The sequence below is a fragment of the Oncorhynchus keta genome, chromosome 33 (genome assembly GCF_023373465.1).
Source record: "Oncorhynchus keta strain PuntledgeMale-10-30-2019 chromosome 33, Oket_V2, whole genome shotgun sequence".
Lineage (NCBI taxonomy): Eukaryota > Metazoa > Chordata > Actinopteri > Salmoniformes > Salmonidae > Oncorhynchus > Oncorhynchus keta.
This window is the reverse complement of record NC_068453.1, coordinates 22,886,686-22,907,691: the sequence shown is the minus strand read 5'-3', so window position 1 is coordinate 22,907,691 and position 21,006 is coordinate 22,886,686. Positions and strand designations below refer to the sequence as shown.

At 39.5% G+C, this 21,006-nt stretch overlaps 1 protein-coding gene across 2 annotated transcripts; it reads left to right on the top strand.

Moving 5' to 3' along the window:
• The first annotated feature begins 2,105 nt into the window (after window positions 1–2,105).
• LOC118366413 (anoctamin-6-like) lies at window positions 2,106–20,797 on the top strand. Of its 2 annotated transcripts, none has more exons than XR_008089242.1 (20): window positions 2,106–2,410; window positions 8,887–8,957; window positions 11,017–11,145; window positions 12,132–12,197; window positions 12,836–13,123; window positions 13,459–13,572; window positions 13,705–13,820; window positions 13,996–14,130; window positions 14,410–14,515; window positions 14,836–14,896; window positions 15,057–15,202; window positions 15,375–15,452; window positions 15,598–15,823; window positions 16,194–16,363; window positions 16,690–16,787; window positions 17,783–17,913; window positions 18,726–18,848; window positions 19,089–19,294; window positions 19,380–19,485; window positions 19,632–19,675. XR_008089242.1 is itself a non-coding variant. In XM_052492497.1 (20 exons), the coding sequence occupies exons 1-20, from the start codon at window positions 2,317–2,319 to the stop codon at window positions 19,845–19,847; spliced, it is 2,763 nt and encodes a 920-aa protein (XP_052348457.1). In that variant the 5' UTR covers window positions 2,111–2,316; the 3' UTR covers window positions 19,848–20,797. The 2 variants fall into 2 exon arrangements, 1 of the variants encoding a protein (XP_052348457.1); XM_052492497.1 differs by having other exon boundaries at window positions 2,111–2,410; window positions 18,643–18,848; window positions 19,632–20,797.
• Window positions 20,798–21,006: the final 209 nt, after the last annotated feature.

Here is a 21,006-nt window from a genome sequence, read left to right as displayed (position 1 = left end):
GTGGAAACCCATACTCTTAAAATAAACTTCATGGGATTTTGACTAGCCACAGTCAGGACTCCAGTTTTAATGTCCCATCCGAAAGAAGGCACCCAATGTTCCCAAATGTAATCAAGGTTTGAAATGGTTCTGTTTTAGTCAAATATTATATATGTTTAGGCTTCTTGCGGTCAATTTGAAGTCTACAAAAATGTTTTTATTATGTTCCGCCCCCAAGACCATCTCAATAATAAAATGGCCCATGGCTGAATCTAGCTGATGATCCCTGGTGTTGAAAATGTGCGCAATCAATGTGCAGCATATGACGCGTTCAATATGAAATATTTTTCATTTTATCAAAAAATAATGTATTTCGACAAATATTGTATTTGCTTTCATTTCAATTTGTCATCATGGCTATACTCTGTAGTCTGATAAGAAAGGTTATACCAATATTTGTCGGGGCACTATTATGATGGGGAACAGTATCTATTTGATAGGGAACAGTATAAGGAACAGTTGACCCAAACCTATCTGATGGGGTATCAGTATCTGATAGGAAGCAAAGATGGGGAAGTAAAGTATCTGCGAACACTGTGATATGGAACTTATCTTATGGGAAACCGTTTGGTGGAGAACAGTAGGTACATCAAATATGGAGCAGAGAACAGTAGGTCTATCTAATAAGGAACAGTATATGGAACAGGTTACCAATCACTGCACCTGTACACAGCCCATCTGTAAATAGCTCACCCAACTACCTCATCCCCATATTGTTATTTGTTTTTGCTCTTTTGCACCCCAGTATCCCTACTTGCACATCATCATCTGCACATCTATCACTCCAGTGTTAATGCTAAATTGTAAATAAATGTCCACAATGGCCTATTTATTGCCTTACCTCCCTAATCTTACTACATTTTCACACAGATTTTTCTATTGAGTTATATTGTACTTTTGTTTATCCCATGTGTAACTCTGTGTTGTTATTTTTGTTGCACTGCTTTGCTTTATCTTGGCCAGGTCAGTTGTAAATGAGAACTTGTTCTCAACTGGCCTATCTGGTTAAATAAAGGTGAAATATATATTTTTTAAATTTAAATTGTAAGTATCTGACAGGGAATTCGGTTGGGAACAGAACAGATAACAAGATGTGCTCGATATTCATGGTCAACACTCAAGATATAAAATTCAAAACGCACTTGCAGCAGTCTTTGTTGCAGGTGCATGGTAATATTTGAATAAGATGAGAAAAAAAAAGAAAAAACCCGCACACTGCTCTTGCTAGTATCAATGCTCTTTATTAAGCTTTACTTATCGGCCTCAAGGCCTTCGTCAGAGCTTTTTTATTTTTTAGAAAAAGCTCTAACGCAGGCCTTGCCTACGTACTTAATAACGAGCAGTGATACTGGCAAGAGCAGTGTTCGGGTTTCTCAATACATGACATTGCATAATATATTAATGGATGTCAAACGATTCTTCAGTTAAATGTGAGGTATTTTGGCCTTCCTACTGTTATGTTCATTTCGTTCGTTTTACCACTGCTTTTTCAAGACCCCTAAGCTCTTTGATGCCCCACAGGGGCCCCCTGGTTGAGAATCACAGACCTATTAATAACCAGCAAATGCAATAATAACATTTCCCAATGAGAATCATTCATTGCATATGGAAACTGGAAACAGTTTCATATTACAATACGGGCCTAAAGAATGCTGTTGTGTATATATATATATATATATATATATATATATATATATATATATATATATATATATATATATATATATATATATATATATATATATATATATATATATATATATATATATATATATTTGTGTGTGTATATGTGTGTGTGTGTGTGTGTGTGTGTGTGTGTGTGTGTGTGTGTGTGTGTGTGTGTGTGTGTGTGTGTGTGTGTGTGTGTGTGTGTGTGTGTGTGTGTGTGTGTGTGTGTATATATTTATATGGGCATAACAAAGCTGCCCGTCCTGCTAAATCGCTCAAAAACTGAACTGGGAAATGGCAGACCTACCTACATTGTTTTGGTAACAATATTGTGGGAGGAAACCCGCCTGTCTGAGACTAACTAAAAAAACTCATCATAAAGTACCCATAGTACGTATAGGACTACCCCACCCATTATCTCAAGTTTGAACTTGATCTAAAAAGCATGCAATGTTTTTTCTTTTGAAACGACGTTGAGAAATAAAGTGGGAACTTTTGGAATACATGCAGCTCATTGGTAGTGATCTTCCATGATGCGTTAATTCCGCGGTGACATTTTGCTACCCAGGTTTAACCGTTGATGACTTGTTGTACTATGTGACATTTGAGATGAATGAGAGTGGGGACAACATTCTTGAAATTGATTTTTTGTCCGAGATAAAATTGGAGGGCGACACGGAGATAAAGATGGGAATGGAAGTTGGTGAGTTAACGTGGATTTCATTATCTTTTGCAACAGGAGAGGATTCATTGCAAGGCAAAAGGGCGGGATAATGTAGCCTTCCTCTGTAACCTATCGTTTCCGCCTATCACGAACCAACATTTAATTCTATTTGCTCAAATTCTATTTTGTTGTGTCACTTATATATTTTCTCCATTGTTATTTCAAACTTTAAAAAGTATGCAATAACAGTATTGACTTTTGGCACCACCATTGCCCTCTGTAATGAGAGGGTTCTGCTTAGCTGAGGAACGTTCAACTCAGTTATCTTTTTTTATCTGCCGCTATCTATCTGCCTCAATATACCCTACACTATATGCTATCATACACTTCATTATCATCAGTAAAATTGTAGTAAATTAGCTTGGACTCAAACTGTTTCTGTGATTGTCAGTCCAAGGTCACTCATGCACAGGCACACCTTCGATGCTCTCAGTGTTTACCATGAAGGGTGCTCCATATAACTTCATACAATGCAGCGAATTTGGGGTATCGTGACCGGGACTCGTACCTGAATATCTATGGTGCTCAGACTAACATTACACCAATCAGTCAGACTCATCTGACGAGGTCGCTAGTTCTTGTACTAAGGTCGCTGGAATACATAAATATTCCTTTATCACACTGGTGGACATAGCATAGGCTAACAACCACACTGATTCACAGACGCAATATTTCAGTCATAGCCTATGGCTGGCTGCACAGCTTGCCCCTACTATTATTGGCCCAATGTTCGCACCCACTTTCCCACACAGTCAAATATCCTTCGATCGTCGGGATCTTCGGGCAGTTTGTTAATAACTAGATCATTACTTTATAGTTATTTTAGAGTTTATTTCGAAAATGCTATATCCACCAATTTGTCACATTTGTGTTAAAAAATAAAATAATCAGAAATCATTGCTTATGGGTACCTTCATGTGTGTGTAAAATATTACTGTTTTTTATTCATACATTTTGGATGTGTATGTTAAACACTATATATATATTAAAACAACAATGCAATGACAATATGGGCTGCTCCCATCAGTGGGTGCTCTGGTCAGTGGGTGCGCTCGCCCCCACCTGCCCCAAGAGGCCTGAAGGGCGAAGCCACTTCCCTGGCCCAAAGGGATTTTCCAGGAGGGCATGGAAGCAAGCACACCGATAACCACCAGGACCAGTACAGACACCACTCACAGCATTAAACCAAAATACAAAACATAAATAACTAAACACAAAACATACAATAATCACATCCCCACCCTCACCCCTGATTGGAGAACCTCAAACCTTTGTACTGTGCATGTGTGTATGTATTTATTTCCACACTCATTAATTCAAACCTTTAGACAGCTTTCCCAGTAAATCATAATTCTACCATTTCGTCTTGCTACATCTCTCCATTCTCCCATGGTGTCTCACTAGGGACTTGAAACTCCCCATCTACAACATTTCTGCTGAAATTGACCCCAAAATAAACATTATACCCAACAGCACAATGATATTTCCTATTGATGACTGTGGTCCTTCAAATCCCCCCAAAATGCAGTTTGTAGGTCAAACCGTGCCCTGATATTATGACATAACATACCATTCCTGGACTCCAAAAACAAGCCACCGATGGACAGTACCAAAAGAGATACTCTTTGATTCTGTTTCCACATGGCAGAGTCTGCACAGGGCTGACTGTTTAATGCCCAATATACAGAGCATTATTTTTGTGGCGATAAATTCCTATAATAGCCTAAATGGAAAATAATGGATTGATGCGTCAGTTGCAGTGGTGTAAAGTACTTAAGTAAAAAATACTACTCAAGTAGTTTTTTGGGTATCTGTACTGTACTTTACTTTACTAAACTATTTATATTTTTTGACAACTTTTACTTTTACTTCACTACATTCCTAAAGAAAACAATTTACTTTTTACTCCATACATTTTCCCTGACACCAAAAAGTACTCGTTACATTTTGAATGCTTAGCAGGACAGGAAAAGGGTCCAATTCACGAGCTTATCAAGAGAACATCCCTGGTCACCCCTACTGCCTCTGATCTGGCTGACTCACTAAACACACATGCTTTGTTAGTAAATAATGTCTGAATGTTGGAGTGTGCCCCTGGCTTTCCAAAAAAAAAATGGGTCTTCTGGTTTGATTAATCAAAATAATTTTATTTTAACTTTTACTTTTGATGCATAATTAGGGAGGCTGCGAATTTTCGCAGCTTTTTGTTAAAAATCGTGCAACATTTCAGCGCCCTGCTATTCATGCCAGGAATATAGTATATGCATATGATTAGTATGTGTGGATAGAAAACACTCAGACGTTTCTGAAACTGGTTAAATCACGGCTGTGACTATAACAGAACGTGTGTTTCATCGAAAAGTGCAGGAAAATCTGATCACTGAAAATGGGAAAATATATCCATGCGCCACTTCAACCAATTGTTAAAAGTGACCCACATTAAATGGGGCTGAGGTTGCAATACCTACAGCTTCCACACGATGTCAACAGTCTTGTCATTTGTCTCGGATTTGTTTCTTGGTCAAACCGAAACAAGGGAGCCGATTTCTTCCGGTCTCCGACAGGATGTTTTGGTTGAGAAATATCCGGACATGATTTCAAGACGTGGAGCTAAAGAATATACATCGCCCCGTGATCATTTTGATAGATTATTAACGTTTACTAATACCTAAAGTTGCATTACAAAAGTATTTCGAAGTGTTTTGTGAAAGTTTATCATCGACTTTTTTAATTTTTTAAAATGACGTTGCGTTATCAAACTCAGTTTTTTCTTCATAGATCGATATCTAGGCTATATATGGACCGATTTAATCGAAAAAAATAACCAAATAAATGTTTATGGGACATCTAGGAGTGCCAAGAAAGAAGCTCGTCAAAGGTAATGAATGTTTTATATTTTATTTCTGCTATTGGGTAGCGCCGGCTAACGCAAAATCTGTCGTGTTAGGTGACGTTGCAGTATTTTGGGGGTACATGTTATCAGATAATAGCTTCTCATGCTTTCGCCGAAAAGCATTTTACAAATCTGACTTGGTGGATAGATTCACAACGAGTGTAGCTTTAATTCTCTACCTTGAATGTGTATTTTAATGAAAGTTTGAGTTTTATCAAAAACTATACGTGGCGCACTTGACATTTCCGCTGATTTGATCCCCACAGCGGGAGCACTTCCCCAACAAGTTAAGTATATTTTAGCAATTACATTTGATACTTAAGTATATTTAAAACCGAATACTTTTAGACTTTTACTCAAGTAGTATTTTACTGGGTGACTTTCACATTTACTTGAGTCATTATCCATTAGTGTATCTTTACTTTTATTCATGTATGAAAATTGGGTACTTTTTCCACCACTGGTCAATTGTTGTTTTGTATATCAGTTCATAAACCTGATGCCATGGTATTGGGATATCGAAAATATTTTCCCAACTAGCTTGAATTGTATGCATCATAGTGTTCCACCCTCTTGACTGTAAGTGGAACTGATACATTTTACTATTTATATTGGTCGTTTTAAGCCATTTATTATTTTTAAACAAATTCATTATTTTCTCTTTTAAGTAATTGCCCCTTCCAGCGTTGTACGAGATCTTCAGTTTCTTGGCAATTTCTCGCATGGAATAGCCTTCATTTCTTAGAACAAGAATGGACTGACGAGTTTCAGAAGAAAGTTCTTTGTTTCTGGTCATTTTGAGCTTGTAACCGAACCCACAAATGGTGATGCTCCAGATACTCAACTAGTCTAAAGAAGGACAATTTTATTGCTTCTTCAATCAGAACAACAGTTTTCAGCTGTGCTAACATAATTGCAAAAGGGTTTTCTAATGATCAATTAGCCTTTTAAAATGATAGCACAACGTGCCATTGGAACAAAGCTGATGGTTGCTGATAATGGGCCTCTGTACCCCTATGTTTCCAGCTACAATAGTCATTTACAACATTAACAATGTCTACACTGTATTTCTGATCAATATGATGTTATTTTAACGAACAAAAAAAGTTGCTTTTCTTTAAAAAACAAGGACATTTCTAAGTGACCCCAAGCTTGTTAATGGTAGTGTATATTTGCTTTACATTGTTTTCAAACTGATATGTTACACGTATTAATGCCAAAATAACATGCAATACTGGCAATGAATGATGGGTCGCCACTGAACTTATCTAATAGGAAACAGTATGGTGGGGGAACCGTAGGTCTATCTAATATGGAACAGTATAGGGAACAGTATCTGACAGGGACTTTGGTTGGGAACAAAACAGATAACAAGGGGTCACATTTTAAGAGTAAAATATGTGCCCTATATTTATTGTCAACCCTCTAGATATGAAATTCCACAATATGGATGTCAAACAATCCTTCAATTGAATGTGAGATATTTTGGCCGTATTGTTATGTTCAATTTGTTCGCGTTGTCCCTGCCTTTTCAGGACCCTAAAGCTCTTTGAGGACACTCACGGGCCCACTGGTTAATAATAACCAGCAAATGCAATAATAACATTTCCCAATCAGAATCATTCACTTAATATGGAATTCGGAAAACGACAACTACACTACGGGCCTAACGAATGCTATTCAGACAGTTTGTGGGCATAACAAAGCTGCCAAATCGCTCAAAGGCTGGTGAGAGGGAACCGGTACGTCTAGAGAGACTACTCAAAAGCCCTCCTCCTAAAGTGCAAATAGTCCGTATAGGACTACCCCACCCATTCTTTGAAATTGGAATTTGTTCTGAAAAGCATGCAGCGTTTTTTTCTTTTGAAACAATGTTGACAAATAAAGTGGGAATTTTTAAACAAATGCAGCTCATTGGCAGTAATCTACATGATGCGTTATTCCCGCGGTAAGATTTTCCAGACGACCCTCCACTTTTAACCATTGATGACTTGTGATATGTGACAGATTTATTAAAATGAGTGAGGACGGGTACAAAGACATTTTTAAATTGATTATCTGTCTGAAACAGAATTTGGGGGGCGACACGGAGATAGAGATGGGAATGATAGAGGACTACGGTAAATTCACGTGGATTCCATTATCTTTCGCCATACGATATATTTTATCGCAAAAGAAAAGGGCAGAAGAATGTAGCCTTCCTTATGCACAGGCACACCTTCGATGGTCTCAGTGTTTACCATGAAGGATGCCCCATCCCATTTCTGACACAAGTGAAGCGAATTTTGGGATATCTGTGGTTGTCAGGCTAAGGCCTTAGCCATTACAGTGACTTACTTGACTAAGTCGCTAGTTGTTGTACTAAGGTCTCTGGAATATATAAGTATTCCTTGATCACACTGGATGACATAGCAATAGATAGGCATAGGCCTAACAACTGCACTGATTACATTCACAGATGCCAGATTTCAGTCATAGCCTATGGCTGACTGCACAGCTTTCCCCTACCAGGCAGGTTTTCATTAATAGATAATTACTTGATAATAATTGTAGTTTCAGGTTATATATATGTAATGAGGGCCTGAAAAACATCCACATCCATTTTGTGTGTTTTATACTCTCTCCATTTAACAAAGTACTTTGAAAGTGCTTCCAACAAGAGCTGGTGCTTCATCAGTCTGTCTTTCTACCATGAGCCACTAAACACAGGCTTTCACCTGGTCTAGCATCAGTTCAAGCAGGATCAGTGTAGCAGGTCTGTTCCTAGGGAAGCACTCTACAGGGGGGAAAGGGTTGCCTGTATAAATCACATAGTTAGATGGTTTTGCTGAAGGTAAATATTGTATTGTGTCTCATATGTTCACAGTCAAACCTGGAGAAATACATGCCACATGGCATGCAGTATGCAAGTATCTAAGTATTTCTGGTAACTTCAAAGGATCTGCATGCCCAAAAAAGTGAGAGATATTGCATACAAGCAAGTCAAGTGAAGTACATCAGGCAAGCTTCAATTCAATAACATTGGAGGATTTTAAAATAATGTTTTCAGCACAGTTTTATTAGCACAGTTGCTATCAACTTGTCGAATGGAGGTACTTGCCTAAGAGACTTAAACAAACTATTCCATCATGGAGTATCTGAGTTTGAACATTTACAGTCTTTTCCAGGGTGTTACTAGGGGTAATGTTTTCCAAACACCATCTGATTCCAGTTACATTAGGTTCCCATAGTACTTTCTACCATGGGACGTTTAGAAGTTTTCCTGATGGAATGGCATCTGTAGTGTAACGTATGAATGTAGTACCAGGCACAATAAAATGTCACATTTAACTGAATAAACACAATTTAATGTGGGTTGTTAAATGAGCCTTACTTTGGTATTATATTCCCCTCTGAAATAAAGATGTGAATACTTTGCACTGATGCATATGCTCAGTAAATCTGATAATGTGTATCTGCTGGACCTTGTCAGAGTCTTACAAAAGATGGTGGTTAAGAAGAGTCAAATCTCCATCAAGATCTTGTCATGCATGTCTCTCATGTTTCTTTTGGGGGGGGGCAGTCTATTCTCAGGAGTTTTTGCCAACCTATGAGACTATACCTGAGGGGGCATCAGTGCCCAAAGTGGAGAAGGTGAGTCTCAACCCTTTAAATTGTATAACATTTCTGCATTATGAAAATGATTAGTACTCATAGCTTTGAGAGTAGTTGTAGTATTAGTTTGAGCTGCCAATGAATAACTTTACAATTAATACCATATTTGTATAACATGGCTTGTTCTTGCATGTACAGTGGGGGGGGAGTATTTAGTCAGCCACCAATTGTGCAAGTTCTCCCACTTAAAAAGATGAGAGAGGCCTGTAATTTTCATCATAGGTATGGTGGAAAATAAGTATTTGGTCAATAACAAAAGTTTATCTCAATACTTTGTTATATACCCTTTGTTGGGAATGACAGAGGTCAAATGTTTTCTGTAAGTCTTCACAAGGTTTTCACACACTGTTGCTGGTATTTTGGCCCATTCCTCCATGTAGATCTCCTCTAGAGCAGTGATGTTTTGGGGCTGTTGCTGGGCAACACGGACTTTCAACTCCCTCCAAAGATTTTCTATGTGGTTGAGATCTGGAGACTGGCTAGGCCACTCCAGGACCTTGAAATGCTTCTTACGAAGCCACTCCTTCGTTGCCCGGGCGGTGTGTTTGGGATCATTGTCATGCTGAAAGACCCAGCCACGTTTCATCTTCAATGCCCTTGCTGATGGAAGGAGGTTTTCACTCAATCTTATGATACATGGCCCCATTCATTCTTTCCTTTACACAGATCAGTCGTCCTGGTCCCTTTGCAGAAAAACAGCCCCAAAGCATGATGTTTCCACCCCCATGCTTCACAGTAGGTATGGTGTTCTTTGGATGCAACTCGGCATTCTTTGTCCTCCAAACACGACGAGTCGAGTTTTAACCAAAAAGTTATATTTTGGTTTCATCTGACCATATGACATTCTCCCAATCTTCTTCTGGATCATCCAAATGCTCTCTAGCAAACTTCAGATGTGCCTGGACATGTACTGGCTTAAGCAGGGGGACACGTCTGGCACTGCAGGATTTGAGTCGCTGGTGGCGTAGTGTGTTACTGATGGTAGACTTTGTTACTTTGGTCCCAGCTCTCTGCAGGTCATTCACTAGGTCCCCCCGTGTGGTTCTGGGATTTTTGCTCACCGTTCTTGTGATAATTTTGACCCCACAGAGTGAGATCTTGCGTGGAGCCCCAGATCGAGGGAGATTATCAGTGGTCTTGTATGTCTTCCATTTCCTAATAATTGCTCCCACAGTTGATTTCTTCAAACCAAGCTGCTTACCTATTGCAGATTCAGTCTTCCCAGCCTGGTGCAGGTCTACAATTTTGTTTCTGGTGTCCTTTGACAGCTCTTTGGTCTTGGCCATAGTGGAGTTTGGAGTGTGACTGTTTGAGGTTGTGGACAGGTGTCTTTAATACTGATAACAAGTTCAAACAGATGCCATTAATACAGGTAACGAGTGGAGGACAGAGGAGCCTCTTAAAGAAGAAGTTACAGGTCTGTGAGAGCCAGAAATCTTGCTTGTTTGTAGGTGACCAAATACTTATTTTCCACCATAATTTGCAAATAAATTCATTAAAAATCCTACAATGTGATTTTCTGGATTTTTTTTCTCATTTCGTCTGTCATAGTTGAAGTGTACCTGTGATGAAAATTACAGGCCTCTCTCATCTTTTTTAGTGGGAGAACTTACACATTTGACTAAATACTTTTTTGCCCCACTGTATTTCACCAAGAGGGATGTGGATTGATTCAATTTTGTATTTTCAAATTCAGAAAATGCATGAATCAATGTGCCAAATATCTGTAATTACAAGAGAGGTCTATGTTTGATGCCAATTCAAATGTGGACTGTTATTATTCATGGAACAAAAAAGGGTGTGTCACTTTTTGCCGTTGTAGACTCTTCCCTTCCTCTCCCATCTACGTCTGGTGTCAGTTGAGAAAGACGTTGTCTAGTAGTGTCTCGTACAAGCACAGCGAGGCTGTCTGTCAGTCCCTCTCTCGTTAAAGGACATGTATGATATCATGGAAGAAGAAGAGTTTGAGTTTGAAGCTGTGGAGCTACCAGATATCACTGTGGAGCTACCAGATATCGCCTGTTGTTTTTGCCCACAGGCTGAGTTCAACGGCAAATCGGACTCTCTGTTCTTCAATGATGGGGTTAGACGGATCGACTTTGTCTTAGTCTATGAAGATGAGGACATGAAGGAGATCGACAAGAATAGAACGTTCCAGAAACGTAAAGTAAGTGCATTTCTGGTGGCAGCTTGTGAGTCTAAGCGTCCTTATTCACATTCAACATGGTCAGCAGGTTTCTGTCTGACAAGTTAAAAACAGAATTCCTACTGTGTTGTGAAAAAGCATGTTTGAAATGAAATGCAGTTTCACAATGCAAGCATAGTTTTGAGGAATATGTGAATCTAAATGTGATTTCTTATAGCTTAAGAGGAGTACTGTATTATGTATGAAACAAGTTACTAAAGCTGCATTCCATCAAGGATGTTAACTTATAGGAATCAGTGTTATGTTCCGTCATAGAAGCTTGTGTTATATTATGCCAGGACCGAAGGCATTCACACAACGCTTTCTCATTGTACACCCGGAATATTGACTCTGAATATTTGTACAGGGAGTTTTTCTTTGCTTCAGTCACTGTGTGTCAGATCTAAGGTATCCCTATGATTAATATGAGGTCATTTACACATATATATACTGTATTTACAATTCTTTACAAGTATTGTGGATGCACTTAACAGAAGCATACAGACATATGTAGTAGCAATGTATTTTGATTGACCAATGAGCTTTTATTTATTTGATGTGGTTTTATCAGAAGGCGTCTTGTATCGTACACACAATTCCCATATAGATGTAGTCAGTTTCATACATGGTTGAAATCAGTCAGTGCATTGCTATCCATCAAGGGGAAATCAGTCAATGTAATGTCAATATAATGACACTTTTCATTAATTATTTATTATACACAACCACAGTTAAGATGGGTTAATAGTAATAATGTAATAATGTATTAGATATTACATTTAACATTTGTAAAGCACTTTTCATTACAAGAGTAATAAGAGAAACAGATTGGACCTTATCCAATAGGGAAACAGATTGGATCTTATCCAACAGGGAAACAGATTGTATCTTATCCAATAAGGAAACCGAAGGGACAGTGTTACAAACACGGGAACCATTGATTTAACATCCTGTATTCTCTTCCCTAGCAATGGAGAGAGTACTTTGAGGCCAGCTTGATGAAAATGGGGATGGAACTAGAGGCTGCCAGATCTGTGAGTGGCCACATAATGCATTCTACAAGGACTGGCTTTATGTATTTACTCTGCTGTTAGCTTGCAGAGTGGGGTTGAGTGTGTCGATCTTCAGGGACGATTGGGTGGAAACAATATTTAGTATCTTACATTCGTTTGGTCTTAAATGGTAGAGAAACAACTAGTGTTTGTTTTTGTTAAACAGTTTTATTATCATGCTGCTTATTTAAGTGACCTTGTGGATCTTGTTTTTGGCTGCATTTTAGATGGCAGACACAGTTGTTTTACAAAGTTTTCCTTTTAACAGCCAACTATTTCCTCAGAAAGGGTTGAGATTGAATTGCAGTGGAAAACTATGGCACCAATTCAATTATTTGAGTAGTTGACCATTTGTTGGCAAACTTTAGTGGTATTTTATGGAACAGGATCAATGAGTTAACATTGATAAACACAGAGCCAACTTCTGATTTTGTAGATAATAAAGCATTACATTAGATTAATGTGATGTTTTAGTACTTGTTTTATGTGGAGGATGTCATTTAGGATCATGGCAATATCTTCTTAATTTCCCTTTAGGGGATTACTTAAGTTGTAATATATTTAGTTGAAATGAAAAGGGCTGCCTTATCTTGTTGTTTTATCTTCATCATTTCGACAAGGTGGTGGATGAGAAGCTGTTGTTCGTCAAGGTGCACATGCCCTGGGACGTGCTGTGTACCTACGCTGAGGTTCTCCACATCAAGCTGCCCATTCAGCCCAATGACCTGTCCACCATTTCCTCGCCCTTCAACTTCCTCAGTTGTATCACCAAACACTTCTACCCCAGCGAGGACCTCATAGCGAAGGAGACGGAGTACTTCACCGCCCCATTCGAGAAGGACAGACTGGAGTACTTCTACGTGAAGGACCGGGACCTCTTCTTCACGCCGTCCATGAGGAGTAGAATGGCAAGTGCACTGCTTTCTTTACCTCATCATGGGACATAAACCCCACAGTCAACCAATAAGAGGTTAAAGATACAGCAGCGCACAAGATTTTCATAGAGATTAAAAATAAATCACTAAAAAGCAGTCACCTCATTGACTTTCTTTCGGTAGATTAAGCATCTCAGGTTTCTGATGCTGCTTAATGGTATTGGAAGATATTTGGTCGGTAGACCACTTAGATTGGTTATTCAGCCCTTGCACTACAAAAATATCAATGTACCTATACTTAAAACACAGTGCTAACGCTCTTTTTTTTACACTTCAATGATAACAGAATGGTTGGTCTTCCTCCTCAGGCCTACTACATCCTCAGCCGAGCCCCCTATGAGGTGCGAGGGAACATCAAGAAGTTTGGTGTCACCAAGCTGCTCGATGGGGGGGTGTACAAGGCTGCTTATCCCCTGCATGATGTGAGTGGGGATGAAGAGTGGGGTGGCACTAGTAACTGACAACATAGTACATTAAACACCAATCAATCTGTGAAAAGACTGAGCAGTGTTTTTATGGACTTTTTAGTTTTGTTTTCTGTGAACTTACTTTAGTGCAGATTCAACGTCAGGTCGAAGGAAGATGAGTGCCCCAATGAGAGATACCTCCTGTATTACGAGTGGGCTCACCCTAAAAGTTTCTATAAGATGCAGCCACTTGATCTCATAAGGTTCATACTTTAATCTACTTTTGCCAAAAATGCGCATTGCATGCACATACATCACTGCTTTAGTTTAATAAGGTGTTGAAAATTATTCTTCCGAACAGAATGTGCTTGGAGGCCTAATCATTGTAATTATAGCAAATAAGGGAGGGAAATAATATTTTCTTTCATTTTCTCACAGAAAGTATTATGGGGAGAAGATTGGCATTTACTTTGCTTGGCTGGGCTTCTATACAGCCATGCTCGCCCTCGCTGCTATTGTTGGACTTGGCTGTTTCATTTATGGGTACACGATTCAAGAAACAAGCACCTGGAGGTAAGTTTAAAACTCAAAGAAAGTATTTCAGAAACCCACAACACCATATAAATATATTACAAGTTGCTAAATCTAGTGTATAACAGATTAAGATCAATTAGTGCAGGACAGGACACAAGGTTAAGTAGAGTAAATATAAGTTGCTTGATGTTCCTTCCATGCTGTTTGTTCCCTGACACGCTAACAGTGTGAAAACCCAATGATTAACAACTTTGTTGCATTTTGTTGTTGAGTTTTTGGTGAAGTTTAACCCATCTGCTCTGTTCATTTATTGGACAGCAAAGAGGTGTGCGACCCTTTGATTGGAGGAAATATTGTGATGTGTCCGCAGTGTGATAAGGAGTGCACATACTGGAGGCTCAACAGCACCTGTGAATCTTCTAAAGTAAGTATTGCAAATATTAGGGTTCACTAATTCCGGTCCATGGCTGTACACATTTTTTCTCATTCACTCACATGGTCAATTCAGAGTGATTATGATTATGAAAGTGACTTATATGGATAGTGAGTCCCTTAAAATTCTATTTGCCAATGCTTTTTATGTCAGACTGTTTTCTTAGGCTCTTTGGCCCATGAGACATGCTACAAGTCATATTAAACCTTTTTGAACAGGGTTTGTTTTCGTATATATTTACAAAGAGTCATGGATGGAGAGAAAAAATTATGTGAAAAGCTAAGTATTTCATGAGACCTTGCCTTCCTCAGAAACTGTGCATATTTGATAACTATGGGACGCTCGTGTTTGCTGTCTTTATGGCCATTTGGGGTGAGTCATTTAATTCATTAAACTTATCAAATGTTCAAATGTAGAGGTTTCATAAACTGCATTATTTTATCGATATTAGAGTTTCCCTCAGCACATGCTACAGTCTAGGACCAGGCAAGTAAAATAAAGCTTTACACTCTTGTTCCCATCCTGGTTCTAGTGACCGTGTTTCTGGAGTTCTGGAAGCGCTACCAGGCAGAGCTGGAGTATGAGTGGGACACCGTGGAGTTCCTGGAGCAGGAGGAGCAACCTCGTCCCGAGTATGAGGCCAAGTGTAACCACGAGAGAATCAACCCTGTCACACGGGTAAGGAAGAGATGTATTCGTTACACAGTCCCTATGGTGATTCCATAGCGTCAAACTCAGAAGGCCAGAAGAACACTCCACAACCGATGATAGTAATGTTATATACTTGTTTTAAAAGGACAGTAATACCTGTATCATTACTTCATTCTAAAACATGTTATTCTTCATTTAGGCAAAAGAGAAAGTACCTTATACAGCCTGTGGACGGTGTATAAGAGTGTCTTTAGGAATTGGGACTGTCTTATTCTGGGTAAAAACTTTTGGATTTCTCTACTGTTATCTTGTTCTGAATAGGCCAATTCATATGCACTCCAACAGAAAAACATGTTTTATATAACCCTAACCTTTGATTCAGGTCTGACCCCTCCAATTCTTGTGTTTGTGCTTGTGTTCAGATTGTGTTGATCCTAGCGTCAGTGGTGGCCATCATCGTATACCGACTGGCAGTGTTCTTCTCATTTTCGACGAGACTCCAGTCTGACCTAAAGGAGCTCGAACCGTTTAAGGAGTATGTGACCGCCCAAATGGCCACCTCCGTCACTGCCTCTATCATCAGCTTCGTAGTAATCATGGTGCTCAACATCCTGTATGAGAGGGTTGCCATCTGGATCACTGACTTTGGTGAGACGCCCCAATGTCAAACATTGTCAAACAGGAAATATGTTGTTTGCTATACAGAACTATGCTGTTTCTCAAACTGCTTTCAGACAAGGGCTAATATTCACTAAAACATGCCGTAGCAAGGTTTATGCAGTGCCTCAAACATTCTGCAATTATACCATGGTATGAGTAAATATTGCACGCCAATATGTCTGAAGTAATCCAAATATATGTATGCCAACAGATTTATACAGAAATTAGCACCACCACAATAGCCCTTAGCTGATGTCCTTATCCAGAGTCACTTGCAGAATATGGACACAGCAAAAGCTTGATTTAAGCCTGATGTTTTTTTGATGAGACTGAGAAGATACCTTACTTCATTTTAAAGAGCTACCAAGGACCAAGACGGATTATGAGAACAGTCTGACTCTGAAGATGTTCCTGTTCCAGTTTGTCAACTACTACTCCTCCTGCTTCTACATTGCCTTTGCCAAAGGGAAAGTGGTTGGTTACCCTGGACAACCTGTTTACCTGCTGGGCAAGTACAGGAATGAGGAGGTACGTACACCTATCAGTTGACTGAAAGATCAGTTGATTGAAGGCTCAGTTGATTGGAGATTGGTGCTTGGTACTGTGTTATCACATATTCTGTATGACAGTGTTTTAATTTTCCACTTCGCTTGTGTTCTAACTTCGTTGCCAAATTATTAGCTGTTGCATTCTGTGGCCTTTGTGTTTGACTAAAAGAAACCTTCATATCTAAAATGAATGAACCTGGAAATCTTCCACTAAATACAAGTTGTTTGAATGGAGGTGCTTAATCATGTAATACTACAAGATGGCCGACATTGGTTGATGCATTGTTTGTGTTTCATCCTTACCAGTGTGATCCAGGAGGATGCCTGATTGAATTGACAACCCAGCTTACTGTCATCATGGGTGGTAAAGCCATCTGGAATAACATTCAGGAGGTGTTGCTGCCGTAAGTTTTTGGATCAATGCAAGAACAAAATGGCCAACCACATCAGCTCTCTAGGAGCCCAGCAACCGTAAAGTTTCTCAGTTACATTGGATCAGGGTTGGTTCAATGGAAGAACAAAATGGCCAACCACATCAGCTCTCTAGGAGCCCAGCAACCATACAGTTTCTCAGTTACATTAGATCAGGGTTGGTTCAATGGAAAAACAAAATGGCCAACCCCATCAGCTCTCTAGGAGCCCAGCAACTGTAAAGTTTCCCAGTTACATTGGATCAGGGTTGGTTCAATGGAAGAACAAAATGGCCAACCACATCAGCTCTCTAGGAGCCCAGCAACCGTAAAGTTTCCCAGTTACATTGGATCAGGGTTGGTTCAATGGTTTATTCCATCCCAACTCAAAATGGAATACCCCCTTATCTTCAAGTGTATCTGTATTCAGACATCATTATCATCTGATTCAGAGAGCAAACATAAAGGTGTCTTTTTGTTGGCACTAACGGAGACTAACTCCCCCATGGCTTATTGGCCAAAGCCTATGGGGAAATGAATGTTTTTTTGTTCGGTTTCTGGATAAATGCCAAAAACACAGGCTTAAGAGATCTGATACGTTTTGTTCTATGAGATCATCTTCATCAGCTAACATCGCTTTTTGTGATTTTTAAAGCATTTATGTAATCAAAACAAAAACATAAAGCACATAAAGGCTTCATAATTCATTAAGGTCATGTTAACTGACTGATATTATCTCATTGGACAAAACATATAATATATCCTAATCCTATTTCAACCTCAGACCTTTATTTTTGAGCGTTTATCCCAAAACCCCATTCTTTCCCTATTAATTTTCCCCATAGGAAATGCTAACAAATGTTAGTTTTTTAGGATTTTCCCCTTAGAAAATGCTAACTCATTTCCGTTTTTTTTAGGACTACAAGCTGGCGAGCTCTATTACCTTGTTATAAGCATCATGATTCTGCGATTGACATGTTTCTCATCAGGTGGATGAAGAATTTGATATTCCGCTACTGCACACGTGTGGGGTCTGAAAAGGTGATTCCTCGCTGGGAGCAGGACTATCAGCTGCAGCCCATTGGGAAGCTGGGCCTCTTCTATGAATACCTGGAGATGGGTAAGATATGAAGAATGAGGCAAACTCTCTCCCTCTCTCCCACCCTAGCCCCTATCCCCTGGAACCTCCGTAGATCTGAGAGGATTGGATAGGTGTGGACACAATATGGTGGTAGCTATATGCGTATGCTCGGGTAGTTTTTTAAGCTGATCCTGCTATTTTTTTTGGACTGTCCAGAACCCACCTATAGCCCCTATCCCCAAGGCACTTACTTAATCTAGAAGGGTTGGATGGACATAAGCTATATGGTGCAAATCCCCCCTAGATACTATCATAATATATTATATTATTATTATTATTATTATAATATCAGATTCCCCCCTAGCTAGCCTATTAGCTACTAGCTATCATAGGCTAGCTAGAGGGGAACCTGATACTATCACAGTATCAGGTTGCCCCTAGCTAGCCTATCAGCTACTATCATAGTATCAGGTTCCTCCTAGCTAGCCTATCAGCTACTAACTATCATAGTACCAGGTTCCCCTCTAGCTAGCCTATCAGCTACTATCATAGTGTCAGATTCCCGCCTAGCTAGCCTATCAACTACTATCATAGTATCAGGTTCCCGCCTGGCTAACCTCTGAGCTACTAACTATCATAGTATCAGGTTGCCCCTAGCTAGCCTATCAGCTACTATCATAGTATCAGGTTCCCAGATCTATTGATGTAAAGGCTTTTTTTCTGCAGTGATCAAATTTGGCTTTGTGTCTGCGTGGCTTTTTCCTACAGTGATCCAGTTTGGTTTTGTGACTCTGTTTGTGGCCTCCTTCCCCCTGGCTCCTGTCCTGGCTCTGGTCAATAACCTCTTTGAGATCCGGGTGGACGCCTGGAAGATCATCACCCAGTTCCGCCGCATGGTTCCAGAGAAGGCCCAAGACATCGGGGCGTGGCAACCCATTCTCCAAGGTGTCGCCATTTTGGCTGTGGCATCAAATGTGAGTGATGGCTCCTCCATTGGATTATGAAGTATTATGAAACATACATATATTTTTTAAGATGACGTATTTATCTTGGTTTATTCTCCATTGCATAATCCCATCACTGGATGTCAGTCATATGATTTGATTGTTACCATGCTGATGTAGTGACATTCTTAGATAGATTATAATTCATCTATTATGATGAGCACCAGTTTAAAGTGCACTGTCTCCTCCACTTCCCTCTCTCTCTGCCAGGCCATGATCATTGCCTTCACATCAGACATGATCCCACGATTGGTTTACTACTGGTCTTTCTCTGTGTATCCCTATGGAGACCATTCCAGTCACACCATGCAGGGCTACATCAACAACACCCTCTCTGTGTTCGACATCCAGGACTTCTCCAACCAGAGCCGGCCCTTGCAAACACCTTACTGGTTCAATAACAGCACCACCTGCAGGTAATGTGAATGTATATGAGAGGGGTTTCAATGAAATCGTGTTAGACATTGAAATATTTCATGCAGTCTCTCTGTCATACTTTAGATATCGAGATTTCAGATACCCACCAGGACACCACAGACAATATGAATACAGTATCTACTACTGGCATGTGATAGCTGCCAAGATGGCTTTCATAATAGTTGTAGAGGTGAGTAGAAATTTCTCTGAAACGTTGCTTTGACCTGATTTTTCTTTCTACTGTATAGTCTAATGCCAGATGGACATTTTCTAGCCTTTCAAGAAATCCTAATAATGTTTTCCCTCCTTCCGACCCTTATACCCTTGTCCCCTCAGCACATTGTATACCTGACCAAGTTCGTTCTGTCCTACGTGATCCCGGACGTGCCTTACACAGTGAGGGAACAGATCAAACGAGAGAAGTACTTGAGCCAGGTCATCCTTCACGAGACCAACCTCAAACTGGTGACCAAACGCTTAAAGCCTGTCGGTGATAAGATACTTAAACACAATGAGGACAAGGAGGAGGAGATTATGGACCTTTACTTTTAATCTGCCTTTGTCAGGACCTACCATATTTCCAAGTATTGTTGAGCAGCTAAAGATGTATTCAATACATGTTTTAATAGCTTTAATTAATATGAATTAATATTATTAGTAGCTTAATAGCTTGGTGGGGACTACGACTAACCAAACCAGCCATGAAGCTCAGCTCTGTTGCTCAAATCTCTGGATCTATTGCATATTTAGCACTTTTATGTCACTGATTGTTACATGTACACTGTTACATTTAATGTGTCTTGTATTTTTACAATGATGACATTTTTTGGAGGTCTTAACTTAGACACTTCTGGGAGGAACACAACAGTGCCTGGGTGTTACATACAGCACATGTATACACTGTTACATTTAATGTGTCTTGTAATGTTAAAATTCAGATTCAATGCCATATGGAAGACTATGAATGACAACAATACTTTTCTTCTTTAAACAAAGCATACAGATTTTTATACAATTTGTGGCCTAGGCCTATCCAAAAATGTCTAATACTCAAGGTGTGCTGGATTTAGTCAGGAATAATTCCAAAAGCTCAAATTGCATGAACCAGGCAAGCCATCAAGTATGGAAGCTCGTTCCCGCCACCCAGGAAAAAATATCTGACTACGAGTTATGAGATACTAAGGTATAATTATGAGATAGAAAGTCATAATTATGAGATAGAATGTCTGGATCATGGACATTGAATAGTCCTGCAGGTCGACCCCTTTTAAAGGGGCAATCTGGGATTCACACAATAACAAAGCTTCTCCCACCACAGCTGAGGAATGGGGCAGGAGAAATGTAACCAATCTCAAATACATAGAAACAAGGACTCACATATGGATGCAGGACTGACCATCCATCAGATACAAATTATATTTTTAACCATGTTTTGAAGCAATACTGTGTTGTTTACAATTACATTGTTTACGCACAATAGAGTAAACCAATCTTATATTTTGGGTTCTGATTGGGTAACTCATTTCTAAGTTACAGTGTACAAAACTGAGTGTACAAAACATATTTCCATGACCAGGTGAATCCAGGTGAAAGCTATGATTCCTTATTGATCTTCCACTTCAATCAGTGTAGATGAAGGGGAAGAGACAGGTTAAAGAAAGATTTTTGAGTCATGGATTGTGTATGTGTGCCATTCAGAGGGTGAATGGGC